Source organism: Stigmatopora argus, chromosome 16 (assembly GCF_051989625.1).
Source record: "Stigmatopora argus isolate UIUO_Sarg chromosome 16, RoL_Sarg_1.0, whole genome shotgun sequence".
NCBI classification, from domain to species: domain Eukaryota; kingdom Metazoa; phylum Chordata; class Actinopteri; order Syngnathiformes; family Syngnathidae; genus Stigmatopora; species Stigmatopora argus.
Window position 1 is genome coordinate 3945802 of NC_135402.1, and position 23020 is coordinate 3968821.

At 42.3% G+C, this 23020-nt stretch overlaps 3 protein-coding genes across 4 annotated transcripts; 2 read left to right on the forward strand and 1 right to left on the reverse strand.

Moving 5' to 3' along the window:
* The first annotated feature begins 1491 nt into the window (after positions 1-1491).
* On the forward strand, positions 1492-7175 carry rilpl1 (Rab interacting lysosomal protein-like 1). 2 transcript variants are annotated; one of them, XM_077622241.1, is made up of 9 exons: positions 1492-1643; positions 1724-2059; positions 2402-2549; positions 2622-2740; positions 2851-3081; positions 4275-4325; positions 4535-4698; positions 4769-4867; positions 5736-6320. In XM_077622241.1, the coding sequence occupies exons 1-9, from the start codon at positions 1638-1640 to the stop codon at positions 5827-5829; spliced, it is 1248 nt and encodes a 415-aa protein (XP_077478367.1). In that variant the 5' UTR covers positions 1492-1637; the 3' UTR covers positions 5830-6320. The 2 variants fall into 2 exon arrangements, with proteins under 2 accessions (XP_077478367.1, XP_077478366.1); XM_077622240.1 differs by lacking the exon at positions 5736-6320 and adding an exon at positions 6352-7175 and having other exon boundaries at positions 1493-1643.
* Positions 7176-7305: 130 nt separating this feature from the next.
* Positions 7306-10572, reverse strand: kmt5aa (lysine methyltransferase 5Aa). Its single transcript, XM_077622242.1, has 7 exons — positions 10347-10572; positions 9620-9749; positions 9282-9486; positions 9102-9189; positions 8937-8996; positions 8625-8815; positions 7306-7980 (listed from the first exon to the last, which is right to left on the reverse strand). The coding sequence occupies exons 1-7, from the start codon at positions 10353-10355 to the stop codon at positions 7770-7772; spliced, it is 894 nt and encodes a 297-aa protein (XP_077478368.1). The 5' UTR covers positions 10356-10572; the 3' UTR covers positions 7306-7769.
* Positions 10573-11504: 932 nt separating this feature from the next.
* On the forward strand, positions 11505-22991 carry sbno1 (strawberry notch homolog 1 (Drosophila)). The gene is made up of 33 exons (XM_077623343.1): positions 11505-11890; positions 13247-13366; positions 13444-13542; positions 13742-13972; positions 14043-14175; positions 14473-14576; positions 14652-14748; positions 14823-14983; positions 15095-15228; positions 15313-15403; positions 15572-15733; positions 16119-16254; positions 16330-16435; positions 17280-17433; positions 17508-17690; positions 17768-17865; positions 17941-18092; positions 18161-18370; positions 18506-18679; positions 18749-18918; positions 19080-19211; positions 19294-19429; positions 19502-19614; positions 19688-19759; positions 19827-19926; positions 20007-20081; positions 20169-20315; positions 20388-20482; positions 20635-20721; positions 20791-20928; positions 21010-21086; positions 21480-21673; positions 21766-22991. The coding sequence occupies exons 2-33, from the start codon at positions 13247-13249 to the stop codon at positions 21906-21908; spliced, it is 4224 nt and encodes a 1407-aa protein (XP_077479469.1). The 5' UTR covers positions 11505-11890; the 3' UTR covers positions 21909-22991.
* Positions 22992-23020: the final 29 nt, after the last annotated feature.

Genomic DNA, 23020 nt, shown 5'->3' on the forward strand with positions numbered 1-23020 from the left:
CTTAATATTAACTTGGTAAAGTTGTATTAACCCTTTCCGGAACAGAGGTGACTGCAATGGAGAGCTAGCTATTCCAAATGTTAACCTATTATATTGTTTAAAATTATTAATGATTGTATTTTTAATTGTATTTCATATATAATTATTCATTAATTCATGAATTAATACAATTTTAATAAAAGTTAAGTTAATGAGATTTAAATTTAGACTAAATGTGTTGTATTAGTTTTGGATGTGAGTCCTATTTTGTAAAGGAAATATGAATCATTTTAGTGCATGGCCAAAAATACTCTGGAGGCGACCTCACGTGTTATTTTAACTCACTGGAACAGAAACAGAAGCAGGAAGTTGACTCGTCAAGTTAGACTGAATGGAAAACTGTGATACTGCATCCTTCACGGTAAAATGAGTAAAAATGTTGCAGCCTTTAAAATAAAACTTAATGAGAATGCTACATACATATTACTAAAAGACACAAAAACACCCTCTAAAATGTTTTTTTTTTTTTAAATTGCATCAGGCGACCCGGCGGATGAGTGGTTAGCGGGTCGGGCTCACAGTGGGAGACCTAGGTTTAAATCCAGGTTGGTCCACCTGTGTAGAGTTTGCATAATCTTCCCGGGCCTGCGTGGGTTTTCTCCGGGTACTCCGGTTTCCTCCCATATGCCAAAGACATGCATGGTAGGCTGATTGGACACTCTAAATTGCCCTAAGGCACATGTGTCAAAGTAGCGGCCCGGGGGCCAAATCTGGCCCACCGCATCATTTTGTGTGGCCCGGGAAAGTAAATCATGAGGGCCGACTTTCTGTTTTAGGATCAAATTAAAATGAAGAGTATAGATGTATATTACATTTCCTGGTTTTCCCCCTTTTAGATCAATAATTGTAATTCTTTAATCATTTTTTCTGTGTTTTTAGTTCAAAAATAATTGTGTAAAATCTAAAAATATAAAAAAAGCTAAAATAAACATTGTTTTAGATCTATAAAAAACTGAATATTCAGGGCTTTGAATCCAGTTCTTTTAATTCATTTATTTTAAAAAAATCTAAATATTATATCTAATTCAGACACCCCTGCCCTAAGGTATGAGTGCGAGCGTGAATGATTGTTTGTCTCCTTGTGCCCTACGATTGGCTGGCCACCAATTTAGGGTGTACCCCCACCTCTGGCCCAAAGTCAGCTGGGATAGGCTTCAGCACCCCCCACGACCCTAGTGAAGATATAGCGGTTCAGAAAATGAGATGGGATGGGAATTGCATCAATGGGGATTCCTACTGGAGTTTTGTTTTGAAGGGCCATTTGAAGGGTGTGCGAAACGACCAATCCATATTGACTGTCAAGGTTGGCAGTCATCATTTGCTGCTAGTCTCTCGTTCAAAATAGATTGGGCGTCTAGCCCAGTCAATGGCAACCAATGAGTTCAACGAATGCCTATTGTTGGTGCTTTCAAATGATTTAGTATTTGTTCACATTGCCTTCTGCCCAATTGCGCTGCTTTTATTTTGATAGGGTAGCGGAAAAGACACTCCCTACATGGCTGCTAGCTTTTCTCCATGTCACCGCGACGAAAAGGGCAGGACGGGAGGACAAAAACACCCAAGGAATCACTAGTAATGTCCGCGAACTCCACTTCATAATGGACGTACGGTTGTCATGCGCGTTTTGGTCGTGTTTTAAAAGCACTTAAGCAGTCTAATTTGACGGACTTGTTGTGTCCCGGAGGGAGGAGACGAAGAAGAAACTATGGAAGGCCACCGCTACGTCTCGGGGGACCGCGGCTGTTCGGCCCTGGAGAAAAACCCGGCTGACCTGACGGTGATGGACGTGTACGACATCGCCGCCACGCTGGGCCACGAATTCGAGCGGATCATCGACCAGTACGGCTGCGAGGCGCTGTCCCGTCTCATGCCCAAGGTGGTGAGGGTGCTGGAGATCATGGAAGTGATGGTGAGCCGCCACAGCATGGGCGGACCCGAAGCCGATGAGTTGCGCCTGGAGCTCGACAAGCTCAGGCTGGAGAGGACCGAGAGGATGGAGAAGGAGAAGAAGCACAGAAAGGTACAAATTACAATGACACCGTTTGAAAAAACACGGCAACAGAGGTCCCATGCGTTTTGACGCCCTCTAGTGGTCGAGTCATGCCAAGTTCAACAACCAACTCCTATGTATTTGTATACAGTATCGCCTAGATTTCAAAATTCTTTTAAGACTGGGAGGGATGGCAGCGACAATTGTAGTGACCCCCTTCTCTTGTTTGCATGCTTTTAATTGCTACTGATATGAACAATTTTCCTATTTGTGTGTAGTGATAATGTTGAAATAGTCTGAGCCCTAAGATTGAATCTTGGGGGACCCCAGAAGCCAGATGGGTGCTACTAATTTGGCTTTTTGGGAATATAGGAGCTGGAACTGGTTGAAGACGTGTGGCGAGGCGAGGCTCAGGATCTACTGTGCCAGATTGCACAACTGCAGGAGGAGAATAAGAGCCTCCTGGACAACGTGTCTACACGAGAACCCATGAGCGAGGACGACCTGCAGAGGAACGACGGTGAGGGATTGCTCACTGAGATGATTTGTCAAAAGTTTCTCAAATGAAAACAATTTTATTCTCGGTCTCCAGGCATGAGCGAGCGTGAGCGTCAAGTGATGAAGAAGCTGAAAGAGGTGGTGGACAAGCAGCGGGACGAGATACGTGCCAAAGATCGCGAGCTCACGCTCAGGAACGAAGACATCGAAGCGGTCAGGACATGCATACCAAATATAGATTAAGAATGGATAATAATGTAAAATGCTAGCCATTTTACATATGGACTACAAATATGGAAGTGAATCCCTTTGGGTGGTTGCAGCTCCAGCAGCAGCAGAATCGTCTGATGAAGATCAACCACGACTTGCGCCACAAGATCTCCGTGGTGGAGGCTCAGGGCAAAGCCTTGATCGAGCAGAAAGTGGAGCTGGAAGCTGGCGCTCAAACCCGCGGCCAAGAAGTGGGAGCACTACGGCAAGAAGTGGCGCGTCTACGGGAGCGGCTAAAGAATCACGCCCAGGAAGGCCCGCCTCAGACCCCCTCGCCAGCCGAGGTAACACGCCTCAACGTCAAAATATTGGGATTTTCCAAAATTACAGTGCTGATTAGAAATGGAAAAAATATGAAAAATTAATACGCTGTTAAGTTAAAGTGAATTTCACTATTAAAATTGAGTTTGATAAGGGTGTCGCTATTATATTTCCACAATTTGGCCTTGGTTGCCAATCAGTTCCCAAAAACGTTGTCATTCATTGGTCAATCTTCTTAACCAGCCTGAAGTTGTGGCCGTGGCGGAGGTTTGGCGGGAGTTGACTCCCCCGCCACCGCCGCTCGGCTCGCAGGAGCCTAACGAGGATGAGGATGACGAAACGGCGTTGCTTTGGGTAAAGCAGCCCGACCGCTAACAACGGGTTGACCATTTGTAAATGCATGGTGTGCAACTAACGGTCATGCCAAATGCAAAATCACGTCAATTTTCATGAAAGCGCACATTTTCAAAACTGATTTAGATGTAAACTCTCACCTCAGAAACATTCACTTTTAGGATTGTGAATATCTACAAGGGAGAAAAAAATTACTTGTCCGAATCAGAGCAAATCTTCAATTTTTTTCATGGAATTTTATTTTCTTAAATAAAATTTTGGGTATTTTCTAGGGGAATTCCTGTTTATTTTGGTCACTTCTTGTTGATTCCGGGTCAGTTGGGGCATTTCCATAATCCATAACTCTCGTTATAGCCTCCCATCATATTGAAAAGTACATTTTTCTAATTAATAGTATTTGATTAGTATCATTGCCATTGACGGTGCTAGGTGTCCAATTCATTTTGACCCTCCCAGTCAAAATTAATTTTGCGGGACATGACTTAAACTCACATTACATAAATTCTCTTGCATAATAGAAGCACCTCACCTTCACTTCAACACAGTTCCTCAGAAAACAGATGCTATCAGAGCTCTATTTTTCTTTAGACAAGAACTCCGGCTTGACCACAAGTAGAGTGAAAAGTGAAGTTTTTCTAGAAAAAAGAAATACATACAAGCAAATGCGTTAATTTGTGAGTCGCGAATAGGCAGTAAAACAAAATTCTGTCCAAGTTACTCATCAAGTCATTGTGCTGTGTCGTTTGCTGAGTGCAGTGAGCATCAAAAATTGACAATTCATTTTGAAAAGAAAAGAAAAAGAATCCTAATCATACAAAGTGTAAGGCAAACAATGAGGCGTGCTGTGTTGGTTTGCCACCAGGAGGCCATGTGCGAGGAAGACATGCCTGCTGTGTACCAATATTTCACCAAGGTATCCATTCCCAATTCCTGTCTCACCTTCGGAAAGCCCCTTGAGCATTTATGACTAAGCATGGAGCGATGTTAAAACCTCACTAATAAATACTTTCAAAGCAGTTATCGGCCTTACATGCCTAGATTTGGACTCATTTCTCAAATGGCTTTCCTCTCCGCTCACGTCACCCCTTGGAATTAAAACACGGGCTTCTCTTTCTCTCTCAGGAGGCACTGAGCCAGGAGGAGGAGAGCATTTCGGAACTCCCGGACTCCAAGGACCCAAACCGGGCCCGCTTCACGCTCCAGGAGTTGCGGGACGTCCTACACGAACGCAACGAGCTGAAAGCCAAAGTCTTCCTTCTCCAGGAGGAGCTGGCCTATTACAAAAGGTTATTCCGCAGATGGCCGCGTCTTCCTTCAATTTAATTCGACTAAAATGCACAATGCTCCCTCCCGTAGCGACGAAACGGAAGACGACGTGTACTCTCCCAGTCCCGAGCCCGATATCAGGACGCGATCGGGATCCACCGTGCAGCCAGAGTCCGGAATCAAACGCTTGTATGTATACACAATAACACGTACGACAACTGCTTGCGTCTAGCTTGGGTCACCTGGTGTGTTGTGTCAAATACCGTATTTTAGGCAATATAAGGCACACCGGAATATAAGACGCAGTAGTAGTAGTAGTGGTAGTAGTAGTACTAGTTGGGGATTGTGTTATACATCCACTAGAATGGTGTTTCCCAACCTATTTTTGAGCTGCAGCACTTTTTGCATTGAAAAAATCTTTCCATTTAAAATGATGTCGCCTATATTAACAATAGTATTCTCATCAAAGTTTTATCAGCAAGTATCACATAAATCTCCAAAATCTAATTTTTTACACTGACCTAATGTCAGCAAAAGTTGATCTCTGCGGACCCTGAGTGATGCAAGAACAAGTAATGTCATGTTTTTAATCGCATAATTTTATGACTTTTCTCCATATATTACTTAAATCTCCTAATATTATGGAAAAAAATGTGCTCAGACTTTACGTCTTCCAAAAGTTGATGCCCTAGAAGCCAAACAACTCATGTTAGAGGAAAAATAAGCAACAAAATGACTGTTTCACAATTTGAATCTTGTAACAGTATAATCTAAAATTTAACATTCATCATATTTTGATTTTAACCTTGTAATAGTTCAATTTTAATCTCATATTCATATGAATTTTTCTCTACATATTACATTGTATGACTTCTCTTATTGCAATTTCCCATGGGACACCTGATCATTGCTAAAATGAATTTCATACAATGATTAACCAATATTGATCCATATATAAGGCGCACTGCCATCTTTTCAGAAAACTCCTGTCTTTTCATTGGCGCAAAATACGGCACTTTAACAAAAACAGACCAAAATACGCTCCTCTGTGTGACAGGATCTTCACGGCCATCATGCCCATGGTGGCAGCCGGTTTGATTCAAGACGACCCCACTTTACAGCCCGCCAAAGTCTTGGCGTTGCTTGTGTGAATTTTTTTCCCCCCCACCAAAACTCAAAAGGCTAACTTTACAATAACAGGAATGTTTGACACTAAAAATTAACACAAAATGTCGAGACGTTTTCTAAAATGTCTACAAGTTTGTGGTGGAAATAGCTAGAATGACTAACAACAACCAACAAACTCACCTTTGTCGATTACGAATCCAAGAGAAATACTTATAGAAATGTGTACTTTGCTATTTTTTTCTTCTTGCTTACTACACTTATACGATTATATTGCCTGATATCGGCCAATCTTAGGAAAAAATGATACTGTCTCAACCTTCACATGAAGGACCACTCACCACTCCGACGCTTTGTATTTTCATAGTACTTGCCGATACCGTCATTTTACATGATAGGTTTACAGTTTGACATAAGTAATTATTTTTTCATGATAGGTTTTCACATCTTTACGTGACAATAGAAACGTTATATGACGATAACAGAATTGTACACAAGGTAAATTCTTATTACAGGAAAGGTGAGAATTTTTTCTTTTTTGTTCTCAGGTTTAATTTTTTTTCCCGTGACAAACAACGGATTTGGCAGCGTGGCAACGTGCACGACAACGCTTTCACCGAACAAGCCCAGGAGGCCTTACCGCACTTTTAGCTGTCACAACAGCCCCCCCACAACATTTTACTTTCCATTTTCAAATGTTTCCCATGAACAGATTTTGGCATCAAATATGCAAATGGGGGAACTCAAGCTAATCAGAAAACTTGACGCACTATGCAATTTGAAGAGCCAAATTAAAAGCTCCTATTTTACCATTATGAGCCCTGAAATACACCACCAAAATACTGCTTTAAAATTTTCTAGTCATCTACAGACATTGATTGCCTTTTAGAAAACCCTAAATAATGAGATTTCTACCATTCAAATCATGTTCAGGCTTAAAATTTCCCCACATCTGTCTTGAAGGGAAAATATGCACAAAACTCAACACTAACAGTATAATAGAAGGATTTTGAATGCACTGTGTGATATATTTTAACTATTCTAACGACTCATACATAAGGCCTTGGTTTTGAGTTTGTAATTTATTTTGTGTTTTTATTATTATTTTGAGTAGCCCATCTCTACAGTGACAGAAAACATTTGTTTTTAACCAGGAATAAGACTGACTGGATTTCCAAGTTCTATTTTTAATGTATACTGAGTATTTGTAAACTATGCAAGCTGCAGAGGAAACATTTATTTTTGTTTATTTTTTGCATGATAAAGGAAAAACAAATGAGTATGACAATGTAATTTGTCAAGACCAGTATTAAGATAGGATGCTCTAGCACCTTTGATGACATAAAAAAATAAAAGTTGACTTGAAAAGAAATAAATTGACTGCTCTCTGTTCGTATAGAATGAAATTCCCAACCCCAATTGATTTTTTTTCTCTCCAGTTGATAATCTACAAAGTATTTTTTCTTAAAGAAATCAACAATTATTCCCAAGACACAAAGACGTTTTTCTAGTAGTGCAATTACTTTATTTTCGTTTTCAGTGTGGCCCAAGTATAAAATACACCACTGTCCCAGCTCGTTAAAAAATCTTTTTCTTTTGCTCAAAATTAAAAAGGAACAGCAGTAGACTGTACAATGCATTTGCTATTTATCTAAATGTAGTAAAAAAACAAAAATAAAAAATAAACAAGCAAAGATATCATCATATTGAGAATGTCTTTTAAAAACGTGCGCACCAATCGTGATGAGAAAAATATATAAAAATGCACCAACCTTTCGAAGCATGCCAAAATGTGACACCTGTGGAAAATGTGCTAAAAAAAAAAAAAAAAAAATCGAATACGGTACACTATTCCCCCCAAAAATGAGGGATATTGGTTAAATAACATGACTTCTGCAAGCGAACCTCATTGAAGCATCTCTAAATTTTGAGGAGCAGTGTAAATAAATAAAGGCTCTCTTTGCGGTTAATGTTTGAGCCACGGGTGCGCGGCGATTGACGCCTTGCTACGGTCGCCGTAGTCGTAGAGTAGCTCTTCGCCCTCGTCGATGTCCCTCGAAGCCACCAGGATGAGGTGTGGCGCGCCGTCGATGTCGTGCAATTTGGTTTGGAGGTTGCCGCTCTTGCTGTGATTGATCAGACGCCCCAGGCGATTGGTCTCTTTGGTGGCGTCCACGCTGGATGTGGAGCACGCGACAAAGAAGCGTTCCTGACTCAGTAATCATTTAGGACCTACTAACGACTTGTTTTCTCTCCACTTGAATCCTACGCCTTTAACCCTTTTGTGCATAAATTTATATTTTATTTTTCTACCCTTAACCGAGCACTTTTGTCTTTCGTTGGCCGACATTGACAGCGCTAAACGTCCAATACTTGTAGAACAGCAGGGGTGAATGAACTCAGTCAAGGTAGATTGGACGTCTATCACCGTCAATGGCGGACAATAACTTTTTCATTTTAAATATTTTTAAAAAACCAATGTTTTTTTTAATTATTATTTTTGATAAATTGGATGTTTGTCATTGTCATGTTTGTTTCATTGATATTAATTTCACTAAGTTATTAATTCTGAATCAAATAATACATGCATCAATAAGTTACCAAACCCTAATTAAAATAAATTTTAAATGAATTAAAATACACTCATGATTAATAACAGAAAATAAATTAATAAATTGCTAATATATTTAAAAAATTTCAATGACCCAAAATGCTAATTATCCCTTAAATATCTTATGTGTAAAAAATAATAATAAGAATGACCAAAATTGAAATCCTATGGTTTATCTGATAATAGAAATAGTCATTCTTTTGCACATACCAGTAGGTTTTGCAGAGGTACTGAAAGTAGTACATGTAGCATCCCGTTTCTGGGTCCTGGGCGTACTCCGCCTCCCGCTTTTTGGCGTCTACCATTTCCAAGAGATCTCCGTGGTACTCCACCACATATTGACCTTTGCGGAATTGTCGTGTGGCAAACACCGCTCGGCCCTTTCCCTCCATGTGCCGTACCTACAAGATAGGTTTTTCGTATGTTATGTTTATATGGTGCACAAATGTGCAATCTGACTTGGATCCGGACTGACATCAATTTCCTGATTTTGTGACTTTTTTTAATCACTAAAATCCATACCTGCATTCCTTCCTCTATTCCGTTTATAATGAGATGGTCAATCAGGTGCTTCTGTTCACACTGGACACAAAAGAGAGCTTGTCAGCACATCATTTGTGCATTCAATCAATCTGGAACCAATTTGGATTCAGCTTCATTTTACAGAATCAAAATGCCTTAAGTTACCTTGAGCTCTGTTTTACTTTTTCGTGAGCTGCGTCTTATTGAAAAGTAGTCCGTAACTTTCCGATTCTGAGAGTTCTTCTCTCGGGTGCTACCGGGAGTAAAAAAAAATAGACAAAAGCATGAGCCACGTGCTAAATCAATGTGAAGAAGCAAGACGTAAGTAACGAATGCTAAGCGCACTTTTTGGCCGGGGTTTTCTTTGGCTGGCGACGTCGGGGGGACGCCGAGCTTCGGTTGCTGCTGTGAAGAGCGGCAGGCTTGTTGGCAGCAGGCCGAAGGCGACATTGAAGCTGTAAAGGGGACGTACATTCTTCTAACCGACAAATAGAAGGCTGCTTTTCTGAATCCGAAGAGTTGGAAGGCCCAGTACTGTTTGCTACTCGGCCTGGTGGGAAGGAAAACAAACAAATTATTTCCAAAAAAAAGCTCATTTGTAAATAGTTTTTTTGTTCTCTTCGTATGTCTGAACATGGAAAAACTTTGATCTGACTTTTACTGTAGCACGACTACACATGTACCATTTCCCAGCCTTTGGGTATCAGTCTTCTGGCAGTGTTGAGGAGAAGACTTTCCCTCCGGTGCCATCTTGTCATTATGGTTTGGAGGACAGCTTGGGACGGTGACACAATGTTGGCTGCATACGATTTCCTGCAAGGGGAGAAATAGGAGGTATATTTTCATGAATAAGTTTGCTTATTCATTCATGCTTCCCAGTCAAAAGTGATTGCACGCCTGGTTACGGTCCAAATAACACTGTAGTGTAACGAATTAGAATTGTGTTATTTTTACGAGAAAATGAGGAAGTTAAAAAAAGAGAATAAATGAACGAGGCCCCGTCACACTAGTGTAACACTTTGCCACATTCAATATGGCTCCTCATTCCGCCCACTGTTCCCTTTAAACATTCAGTCCTCACCGCCCAAAATTAAAAGCCCCAAATTATGAGCAACTAAGCAACAAGAACGGAGAATAAACTACAATGTACTTTAAGGGCTCTCTAATGTCCAAACTTCCCAGTTTGGGCGTCGCTTAGCCCACTTTAGGAAGGAAATAAATTATTGCTAGCTCTTTGAAATGAATATAGTCGCCTCTTTTGTGTTGGCTAACCAGCAAAAAATACTAATATTCCCACTATTATTCATTTTGAAGTATTATATTGAACTAAATAGGTTAACATAGTGCCACTTTAATTGGTCTTCGACTGAGCAGCTGGGTTATTTAGTCAAATTGTTTTGTCTAACTCACCCCGTTCATATCGAACTTTTAAGCCGAAATCCCTCGCCCGGCTCTTTTCTTCTACCCCGGTCCTTTTGAGGGCAAAATCCAGCCCCGAGGAGACGCAAGAAGCCGTCTTGCGACTTCACCTTCAAGCAGCTGAAAGCGGCGTCCACGGGCGCTATGACGAGGTCGCCATTTTCCGACATGTACTAACCATAGATTGTATGTACACACGGCTGATGCTTATGGCTGTTGCGCCGTGAGCCAATGGGCACGGCGTATTTACTTGTCGGCCATTTTACCTCGGGGCCATTCGATAAACAACGTTACAGCTAATGTAGCGTTTATTTTATAATAGCATAGAGTGCGCAATTTTATAACGTATTTTCATACAAGAAACGTCTGGGATACTGTAAATTTAATCCATAATATTAAAAAACAGTTTTGTCCGCCAAAGCTTCAACGCAAGATGAGCGCCGATTACTTACACCGCTGTCTGTGCCTTTAGATATCTTGCCTTCTTTATGGGAGTTATATATGGTAAATACTAACAAAAACGCGGGAAATGTCGCCTACTGCAGTAGGGATTATAATGTACGTGTAGTAGTAAAATTAAAGACGTCCCCGTGTTTTTAATTCAACCATATTTATATTTGTAGTTGTAAGCTCCTTATGTGTATATATTTCCTATATTTTTTAGATTTATGTCAACTAGTTTACGAGTGTGCCGAACCATGTGAGGAGGAAATTCAAATGCAAACAAGTGTCGTCACCTCCGTTGAGGATTTACTTATGTACTTTAAACGGACAAATGTCGCCACTTCCGTTGGGGATTTACTCACTTTAAATGGGCAAAACATTGGTGATATAATTTCCACCCCATCTTTAAGAAACATGATTCTTCTTCTTTAGAAGGATAAAGGATAAAATTAAAAAGGAAACGCCACGTGCAAGATGGGCTTTTAGTGCCATTCCATCCAGTTATGTATTTTAGCTTATATCGTTGTCAGTGGCAGGCAAAGAGAATGGGGTTAAATGTTTCTTTTCCTATTTACTAAAAAGGCATACACATAATGAAAAGAAAATCAATTTATCCCCCGCCTTTCCACTGCTTTCTAACTCCAGTTTGACAGATGGCGCTAAGTTATCGACCGTACTTTCGACACAAACTAGACAGAAAGAAGAAGAATCAGGACTCGCCCAGTGGTCACGTGACGCCGCCTTGCTACCTCCTTTGACCGATGCGATGTTTGTCGTTTGTATCAAAGGAATCAAAAGGGACCTCGCTCGTTCTCTGTGCCGATGCACTGTCGTGGCGGCTCGGCGGCTTCGATTGCCCGAGCGGCGCCCGTGGCCAGGCGCTGTGAAGAACCTTTCGACGACGCGAGGATCGGCGCCAGGGGCGGCTAAGCGAGGCCTAGTACACGTCACGTGATCAACATGCGGCTGAGCGCTTGATTAAGAAAAAAAAGATGGCGTGAGCTCGGTGAAGCAGACACGACATCAAGAGAAACAAGCGCTGAGTGGCGCCCTCATTGCGGACCGACGGCGCCCCGTTTACCGCCCCACAAGTAAGACCCTTCTTCACGCGATCCCGTCGTATATATTTACACCTTTCGTGTGGAAAACAAAGACTCGAGTGCCGGTATTGATTAGACTTTTCCCCCCTAAGATCTGTGCAGTGGGTGTTTTATGCAATTCAGCTTTGCTAACGTTAGCTTAGCCGCAGCAATGACAAACAGGCGAGGCAAACCCGCCAGTTTAGCCGCGTTAAAGTGACCCTTCTGTGGGGAATTTCCGAAGTGAACGCCCGCTGTCCTTCGCCCTCCGATCTCCACAGTCATGGGTTACCTAACATGCCGCTTGCAGTAAAACTCCTCAAGTACGCGATCAGAAAGAAAGCTAACGTACCAAAGCAGCAGTCATCGAAAACATTTAATATTAATATATGTCCGGCCACTGCTGTGTTGTGTTCAGGGACTCTGTTGGTTTACATTGCAAGATTGCCGGTGCAGGAAGAAGTCATTGGTCATTTTAATGCGTATTTGGATCGTGGCTGGAGACCAATCTTGGGTGTCATAACCTTTCAGCCTCGGTATGCTTTAACGTAACACCAATGAAATTAATCGCTATAGAAATCAATATCATATTTTGCGTTAAGGTGTTGACATTGCGAGCTAGCCTAGCAGGTTTTTCCCTGCACGGACAAAGAGCGATCTCTCTTATTGAATACCTTGTTTCATTTAATTCACCATCGTGATAACAAATGCGATTTTTAGGTTTGCTTTCGATTCGGTTTAACCGGCCAAGCTACTTAGCTTAGCCATAGCTGTGTCACGCTGCCCCGGCGCAGTCGACAAACAATTAAGGCTGATAAGAGTCCCGTCTCAAGTATTGAGTCAGATCTTTGTTAGGAAAAATAGTTTGTTGGGATGATTTCTCTTTTGGAGAAAAAACAAAGTGGTGTTGTCAAGAGGAAGCAGGAAGTCGGGCGCAGCAAACACGTGTCTCATTTGACCCGACCTTCCTCAATGCGTGCTTTTGTAATTTAACCATGTTTAATGGAGCTTTTCTTGAGTTTACTTTTCTTTTATTTGGGTGCCCAGAATGTGAAATCATAATCAAGTTAAAAATCTGAAAACAGTCATAACCCGATTTTTTTAAGGACAGTGGTCACTACACTACTATAATAAAAATAATGCCCTCTGCAGAATTGGGTTATCTTAGTTTGGATTTCCATATTTGCAGCAGCTAGAACTTTTCAATTTATGCTGTAAGGTTTATTTCAATATTGGAAATGTAAATATATTAAATATTGCCTGGATTATTTTGTTGCTCCTACCTCACTCATTCACTGCCATTGACGGCAATAGACAACCGATCAATTCAAGTATTGATAATGTCTGCGATGCTTTCTTGTCCTGTAGATGGATCCCGGACAGGATTTACTTCTCACTGCTCTCAGCGAGAGCGGCATTTGCCCCAATGACATGGGACTGTTCGACGCCGAGTCTCAGGATGTCGCACAGCCCTCCACAGCTCATCAAGTGAGACCCCCCTTCTCTTCTAAAGACATGAAATCAAAGAGTTTGGTTGATTAACGGGCTTCCTGGTGCCATTGCAGTCTATCTCAATCAACGCGCTAGACGTCGGCTTGGGGAGCGAATCCAGGGAAGTCGCCCGAAGTGAAACTCCATCTCCGGGCCCCATTGTGACTATAAGGGTAAAAAAAAGAAAATATTTATGTCCTTTTATATTTCCACTTGGACTGTGTCTGGAATAAGTCTGAACGATTTTAGAACACTACACACTGTAATTTCCGACTATAAGGCGCATCTGACTGTAAACTGCCCAATTTTCACAATGTGTGTTGAACGTTGCAGCTTCGTTATATTAAAATCCACTTTTGCTCATTTCCACAGCAGCACAAACCTCAGCCATCGACCACCACGTTTGTCTTAAATCAGCTCAACCAGCTGCCGTCGCTCGGTTCGGCCGCCGCCAAGCAGTCGACCGGCAACCCCGTCAAACATACCATCACCGTCACCAAGGTGGTTCACGTCGCCAACACCGCCCTGCGGCGCCCGTCCACGCCCACCTCCACAAGCAACCCCCCCTCAGCGTCCACAGCTGTGCCTTCAAACCACGATCAGGTAGATACTATCTTCCCCCCCCCACCCCCTAGTCCTTCTTTCCCTAACATGTGTTTTCCTGTGAAAATAGATCCAGTTAAAAGACCTCCTCAGGGTGGGGGGCCTGAAAGGTACGGGCCAGAAGGGCAATAGTTTGGTGGAACTGATGAAGCTTAAGCCACCACCTGACATCGCCACACCGGTAGCCACTGCCACGGGGCCTAGTAAGTTTAATGTTTAGCCCAGTCTCGTGAATCAATAACATTATAATACGATTGGACTGGACAAGGGAAAACAGAATTCAGCATGCATTTAGACAACATATCAACAATGGCTGGCTCTAGAGGTGACTGTGTAGTTCCCTGTTCAGCCCAGTATCATGAATCAATAACATTATAATACGATTTGAATTGGGCAGGGGCAAACTAAATTCAGTATGCAATTAGACAAGATCAACAATGGCTGGCTGTAGAGGTGACTGTGTAGTTCCCTTCAAGAAGAAATAACTCGTCTGCGTTCAGGTGAGATGAACAATGGTGTCAAGAAGGAAGCCCTGGCTAAAGAAAACATGGGCCGAACTTGGAATCACGAGGAGCTCAAAATGCACGCTTTTTCACATTCGCTGGTCAGTGACAGAGAGCACTTTATCGCGCCCGTGAATCAGACGGTTCGATTTGACAGTTTTTCCTTCATCGTGCAGAACGCACACGGGATGAGGGACGAGGAGGAGCCCGAGGAAGAGGAAGAAGAGGAGTTGGGTCACGCGGAAACGTACGCCGAGTACATGCCGATGAAGTGTAAGTGCTCCTTGACCCTAGCCAGGTTGTTTTTTTTCTCCACTTTGCAACTGAGTAGCTGCTCTCTCCCACAGTGAAAGTTGGCTTGCGGCATCCTGACCCAGTTGTGGAAACCAGCTCCCTCTCCAGCGTGAGCCCGCCAGACGTGTGGTACCGCCTGACCATCCCGGAGGAAATCATGGACCGCGGGTGCCTGTCTGCTCTGCAGCTGGAAGCCATCACGTACGCCGCTCAGGTCAGTCGAGTACCCGTCTACCTGCCTTGGAGGTGTGGCAATCTTGCTTTCAGGGTTCCCGACCTGTAAGAATGCCGTGTTTTGAGCACGATCATGTTTTTGCCGCCACAGCAACACGAGACGTTCCTGCCGAGCGGCGACCGAGCGGCCTACCTGATCGGCGACGGTGCCGGTGTGGGAAAAGGCCGGACCATCGCAGGCGTCATCTATGAGAATTATCTCCTGGGCAGGAAGAGATCACTATGGTAAATAGCCTCAAGTCTCCTCGTGGTCAAATAATAATAAATACAATAAGATCTCATTTTCATGCCTCTAATTTATATGTTTAGGTTTAGTGTTTCCAATGACTTGAAGTATGATGCAGAACGCGATTTGCGAGACATTGGCGCCAAGAACATTCAGGTCCATTCCCTAAATAAGGTATGATTAATGTCTTTTTTTAACCCTTTGAAGGGCAACTGACTTTGTGTTAAATCAGTACTGTATAAATAGTTAAGGGAAATAGAGCCACTGTGAGCAAGCGCAAAGCCGATGTAGATTTTTCATGCGTTTCCATGATGCAACTTAACTTCAGATTTTCCCCCCCAGTTCAAGTATGGCAAGATCTCCTCCAAACACAACGGCAGTGTGAAGAAAGGGGTCATCTTCGCCACCTACTCCTCGCTGATCGGAGAGAGCCAATCGGGCGGCAAGTACAAGACCAGGTTTGAGCAACTGCTCCACTGGTGCGGCGAGGACTTTGATGGCGTTGTATCCTTTTCATTGACAATCATTTAGCGCTGCGCACTACAATTCCCCAAGCCCCCTCAAAAGTTTTTTCTATTTAATTTTGTTCAATCTTAACCATTTACATATCCCCCTTCTTTAATACTAAAGTAATGAGGTAAAATTAGACATCCCTTTAGCAAACAACACTTCAGGTCAATATTTTAAACAGAATAGCTAAAGCTGCAAACATACAAAGTCAAATAGAATAAATGAATAAGGATACTCATAAAAACAAAAATATGCTAAACATAATTAAACAATGCAACAAATCTGTTAAAATCCCAATTAGTTTATTTTTTTAAATAATAAAAGTGCCCACGGGACTTCCCCACTTTTCCCATTATTTCCTTAACCCCACTTTTTGTAGATTGTCTACGATGAGTGTCACAAGGCTAAAAATGTGTGTCCAATTGGATCATCCAAACCAACAAAAACCGGGCTGGCTGTTTTGGAGCTTCAGAACAAGCTCCCCAAAGCTCGCGTGGTGTATGCCAGTGCCACAGGTAAGTGCAGAAGGGGCGATAAACAACCTCCTTGAGAGTTGCTAAGCACAAAGTGTTGTTTTCTCTCTCCAACAGGTGCTTCCGAACCCAGAAACATGGCTTACATGAACCGGCTTGGAATTTGGGGCCATAAAACACCTTTCAGGGAATTTGCCAATTTCATCCAAGCTGTCGAACGCAGGTAACTGTGGAAGTGTAGAAAAAAAATCTCCATTCTTGGCTGAAAACTATGTATTTATAATTTAAAATAATATATATATAAATAAAAGTCATTGCTAATATTTTAGATTATTTTGTGTGTCCAAAATATATCCTACCATATAAAAAGGATGAAGATGTGTATTTATTTAAAAAGTTAAATATTAGCAACTGTATGCTATTAGTTTAGTTCTCTCATTCCAGTCCTTGTGGATTGGACGTCTAGTGCCATCAATATCAGCCAATGTGTTGATTAGTGACCTGTTAGTTATAGAAAAAATATATATAACTCGTACTTGAAGGGTTATATAAAATATTTCAATTTCTTTACACCCCTCAAATGACTATTTTGGATCATTGGGATACTCCACATAAAAAAAACCAAGGGTGTCAGACCGGTTTAACATCAACTTGATTTCATGTGGGCCGGACCATTTTAGATATAATATTTAGATTTTTTTAAAATAAATTAATTAAAAGAACTGGATTAAAAGCCCTGAATATTCAGTTTTTTATAGATCTAAAACAATGTTTATTTTAGCTTTTTTAAATATATTTTTAGATTTTACAAAATGATATTTTAACTAAAAACACAGAAAAAATGGATTAAAAAAATTACAATTATTGATTAAAAAGGGGGAAAACCAGGAAATTTAATATACATCTCTACTCTTCATTTTAATTTGATCCTAAAACAGAAAGTCAGCACTCATGATTTAGTTTCCCGGGCCACACAAAATGATGCGGCGGGCCAGATTTGGCCCCCGGGCCGCCACTTTGACACATGCTGTAAAGCTTAACATGTTGATTTTTTTTTTCCCATTTAGGGGAGTGGGCGCTATGGAGATTGTGGCCATGGATATGAAGCTGAGGGGAATGTACATCGCACGGCAGTTGAGTTTCACCGGCGTAACTTTCAAGATAGAGGAGGTCCCTCTGACTCAGAAGTACATTCACATGTACAACAATTCAGTCAGGCTGGTGAGTTTATTGCCACCCTTTCCATATCCAAGGTCATAATATATCTAAGAATCATAAAAATCCTTCCCATACAGTGGGTGAGCGCCCGCGAAAAATTCCAGCAGGCGGCCAACCTGATGGATGCCGAGCAGCGTATGAAAAAATCCATGTGGGGCCAGTTCTGGTCAGCCCATCAGAGGTTCTTTAAGTACCTCTGCATTGCATCCAAAGTCCGTAGAGTGGTACAACTGGCCAGGGAGGAGGTCCAGAATGGAAAGGTACAACTGGAATTTTTAATTCTTTTGTTTATTTGCCGTCTCACTGTCTAAAAATGATGTCATTAACCCCTTGGCAGTGCGTGGTGATTGGCCTGCAGTCTACTGGGGAAGCGAGAACTTTGGAGGCTTTGGAGGAAGGAGGCGGCGAGCTTAATGACTTTGTGTCAACCGCAAAGTAGGAATGACTTGGCTGAATTTGTCCTTTTTCCTCAAAAGGCCGACAAATTGACTGCATTTTCTCATGTTGCAGAGGCGTGCTGCAGTCCCTAGTAGAGAAGCACTTTCCAGCTCCTGACAGGCAAAAGCTTTACAGTCTCCTGGGCATCGACCTATCGGCTAAGAAGACCCCTTCCGTCGGCGATGCGAAGGCCCAGTTACAGCAGAAAGGAACGAAAAGAAAAGGTATGGGAACTGAGATTTTTTTTGTCTTGATTTCATACAGACGAATCAAGTTGTGATGCTTTTTCTAGCTCAGGAAGACAAGAAGAAATCACAGAAGAAACTTCGCAAGCATGGAGGGCTCTCGGGCACCAGTTCGGACGAGAGCCAATCCGAGGAGTCGGATAAGGACTCGGGTCGGGATGGCGAAAGCGACGACAGCTTTAAGTCGGCCAGCTCGGCGGACGAGGACGACGACTTTAATCCGTTCAGGGAGGAATCTGGTGAAGATGACGAGGACGGTGAGAACTGTGACTCAATGGGATGCAAAACGGGCTTTTTTTCAGCACTGTCACCCCAACAAATTTTGACATGAAAACGATAGACGTCCCAAAAATGGGGAAACACGGTGAAAACATTTCCTTCTCCTTTTTCAGATCCCTGGCTCGTCCGAAAAGAGCCCAAGAAGAATAAGGAGAAAACCAAAAAGAAAAAGCGAAGGAAGAGCATCGATCCGGACTCCATTCAAAGTGCCTTGCTGGCGTCAGGCCTGGGCTCCACCAGGCCGGCGTTCACCACGCCCGTCGCCCCCGCGCCCACGCCGACTATAGGTAAATGTCAGACTTTGGATTGAAATGACATTTTCAGGGGAAGAATGACCAAACAAATGTGTGGTGCAGTCAAACCCGAGCCCGAAGACAGCTGCCTGACGAGTCAGGACGCAGTGGAGCACGCGCAGAAGATGAAGCGGGACCTCCTGGAGAAGCTGGAGGAGCTGGCTGAAGAACTGCCGCCCAACACGCTGGATGAGCTCATCGATGAGCTGGGAGGCCCTGAAAATGTTGCTGAGGTACAACAACACCAATTCCAGTCCACATTTGGAATTGTTTTTGAAAAAATGTGGACGATGTTTCCCATTGGCAAAACATCCCAACCGACTATATTAAAGGTATTACTGTACTACTGTCAATTCAAATGGATTTAACGTGCTCTCCTTTTGTCTCCCCCCAGATGACCGGTCGTAAAGGTCGCGTGGTCAGCAACGATGACGGCACCATCACATACGAGAGTCGCTCGGAGCTCGATGTCCCTGTGGAAATCCTCAATTTGACTGAGAAGCAGCGCTTCATGGATGGGGAGAAGGTAAAACTCAATTTGAAATTTTTTTTTAGTAATATCTTTTTGGGTTTGAGTCTTGATTGTCCGTATTTGTCCATGGCTGCAGCACATCGCCATCATCTCAGAGGCAGCCAGCTCCGGCATCTCGCTGCAAGCCGACCGTCGGGTTAAGAATCAGCGCCGTAGGGTGCACATGACGTTGGAGCTGCCGTGGAGCGCCGACCGAGCCATTCAGCAGTTCGGTGAGTGCAACCAGGACTCGCCTCAAGAAGTTGACATGATTTAAAAACTCACTGTTGCCGTGTGACTCGCAGGAAGAACTCACCGGTCCAACCAAGTCACAGCTCCAGAGTACGTCTTCCTCATCTCCGAGTTGGCCGGAGAGCAGAGATTCGCTTCCATCGTGGCCAAGAGATTAGAAAGTCTTGTATGTCAATTCTTATTTATGAACTCCAAACAAACTCAATTTCAGACTGACTTTCTTGCTATGTGCCTTTCAGGGGGCCCTCACTCACGGAGACAGAAGAGCGACAGAGACTCGCGACCTCAGCAGGTTTAACTTTGACAACAAAGTAAGATACTGCTTGTTTTTAATCAAATTAAAGCAAGTTCGAATGAAACACGTTTTTCTGCTTGCAGTATGGCCGAAATGCACTAGAAATTGTGATGAAGTCGATTGTGAAGCTCGATACGCCGCTCGTGTCGCCTCCCTCTGAGTTTAAAGGAGATTTCTTCAAAGGTATGACTGTCAGAGTAAAAGTCATACATTTGATTTGGTCAACCAACTCATAGTCACAATGATTTGTAACCTGTTTTTAGATGTTCAAAGAGGCTTGATAGGCGTGGGACTCATTAATTTGGAGGACAGATACAATGCATTGTCACTAGACAAAGGTGCGCTTCGCAACTATACAGCATTTTCAAATACTACTCTTGCTGGTCTCCGTTTTTCATGCTTTAAATAAATGGCTTCCTTGACAGACTATAATAACATTGGGAAGTTCCTCAACCGCATTCTGGGCATGGAGGTCCATCAGCAAAACGCCTTGTTTCAATACTTCTCCGACACGCTGGCGGCTGTCATCCAGGAAGCCAAGCGGAACGGGAGATTTGACATGGGTATTCTCGGTAAGAGAGCCAGGAAAAAAAGTTGCCTTTTTTTGAATCGTTTGTTTACAATTTCATTTTTTTTTTTTTTAGACCTGGGTTCCGGTGATGAGAAGGTGAAAAAGGTTGACTGCAAGAAGTTCCTGACGCCAGGCTACACGGCATCTGGACACGTGGAGCTTTTCACAGTAGGTTTTTTTATTTGTGGTGACAAAGTACAGATTCTTATGCATTTAAGGATCATGTTTCAGCAGCAGGATTGTTGAACTTGCTTTTTGTATGTTGTTTCTTTACTTGAAATGGAACCTTTTTTGACTAAGTTGCCTAATTTGGGATACAGGTGGGTGTGGAGCGAGGAATGTCCTGGGAAGAAGCCACACATGCCTGGGCAGAACAGAATGGATCAGATGATGGCTTCTATGTGCAGGTAAGTTTATGGGCTTTATTGTAAACTAGATGCATCAATAGCACATGCATGAACAACTTTTTTTTGCAGTCACGGAACAACAAGAAGACCGCTATCCTGGTAAAAGAAGTGAACACAAAGAAGAGGCTCTTCCTGGTCTACCGGCCCAACACGGGGAGACAACTCAAGCTGGAGACGTACTCCGATCTCAAGAAGAAATTTAAGAAGGTTTTGACGATTTTTATTATAGGCCGCTTTAAAAAAAAAAATGAATTTCTTGTAAGCAAAAAATTCATCTCGTTTTTTCAGGTGTTATCTGAAGACGCCAAGCAACACTGGAACGAGCAACACACCTCGTCGGCGAAGATTTGTGCGCATGCTTTCTGGTGCGTATGTCGAGTTGGTATGAGGGTGTTCATTTGCACAACACAAATAAATAAAATACTTTGTGGGATGGTGGCATAAGAAAAATGGCAACATCCAACTCCAGCTAACCTGCATCAATATAATTGTCTCTGACATCAATATTGTTTTAAGAATACGCATGTTTCTAATCAAAAGACAATTCATCTATAGCAGTGAGGATATGAAATATTCCAATAAATAAGCCGAATTAACGTTATGACATTTTTGGGCCATGCTTGATTTATCAAGTAGTGTAATTTTCAGACAAAAAATACACAATGAAGATGAAAAAAATATACAAGTCGCCTGTTTCTGTTTACTATACTTTGTCTCACGATAGATGAAATGTATGTTTCTTGTGCCCCCCCCTCCAGGCGGGGTAACTGTAAGAAGGCCTCTGTGGGGCTGCAGTGTGAAATAGGCCTGCGCTGCCGCACATACTACGTGCTGTGCGGATCCGTGTTGAGCGTGTGGAACGAGCTGGAGGAGGTTCTTACGCCGGTCAGTGGCACCAACGTCAAAGTGCAGATCGTCCGCCTGCGCACGGAAGACGACCAGCGGATCGTCGGTGAGGGGCCCTTGCGTTCAAATAAATAAATAAAAGTCCATTTATGATAATAAATCTGAACTCTTGTTAACCTTAACCTTATCTTCCCATAGGGCTGATCATTCCAGCCAACTGTGTATCACCATTGATGCACAAGCTGTCCACGTCAGACCAGTTCCAGCAACTGGCGGTTCAAGAACAGCACAAAAGGCAGCAGTTGCATCCCCAAAGTCTGAGCCACGTGCCCAACACATAGTGGGATGCGTCAAAGTAGACTGGTGTACATACAAGGGGAACAGTTTCAGGGTTATTTTTTTCTTTTTTTTTTGGCTTATTCTCTTTTAATTTGGAAAACTTAGACTATCACCCCACCCTCAGGTGAGGTGATGTAATTTCGTCCTCTGACATTCAGAGCGAAGATGCGCAACGGGCCCCACCACACTGGAAACTGACGCTACGTTACAATCTAATAATAAACCCTTCAGACTTTCACCTTGATGCTTGTTTCATTTCTCACAATTCTCCTTTTGTATGAGAAGCATTGTGGATGCGAGGAAATTTTATTCAAGGTGAACATAAAGTGAAGTTAAGGCCATGTAAAGAATGGGGTAGAAAAAACAAGAATACGAGAAGAAAGGTTTCTTTTAATAAATTCACTGTGGCTTCTAAAATCTGGATGTTGTGATGAAATAATTGAGAAAAATTTCGGGATCATACTGATAATTGGAATTTGCTGTTCTGCAATTTAACACAGGGACATGTAAAAATTGACTCAAGTTCACATTAAGTTCACCTTGTTAAAGTTATGTTGTATTTTAGGCTCATCCTAAAATGGAACACAAATGTCTCAGATTTTGGAATGCATGATGTTTTATGGTCTTCTCAGATGTTTGAGAGTTAATTCCATTGTCCAATGTCCTTCCTTTTGACCATTTAGGGTTCTCCAAGTCTACAAGTTGTGCACATTTTGATTTTTGTACATTTTTGTATAAAAAAAAATCTTGGTATTTAAAATGGCCTGTTTTTAGCCTCCAAACTCCAGTTTGCCTTTGTTAAAAAGCTGTTTGAGCATTTATCCAGCTTTACTTCACTGTACAAGCAGTACACAAACTTTTCTAATTGTCTGTACTGGTCACTATTAGTAGCAACAAATGGCTACTTAGATGAGACAAAACACTTTGAGAATCAAAAGAATGATGACACTTGTAGGATATCTAGTAAATTATCTGACAGCCTTGTTTAGGGCTTTTTGAGATGTGTTCAAGGTTTGTTGGGGATTTTGGATGTCAGTATAATATGTGATCTGGTACAATGCTCAATAAAGCTTGCTGTACAGAAATTGTTTTTTTTTTTTTTTTTGTCTTACTG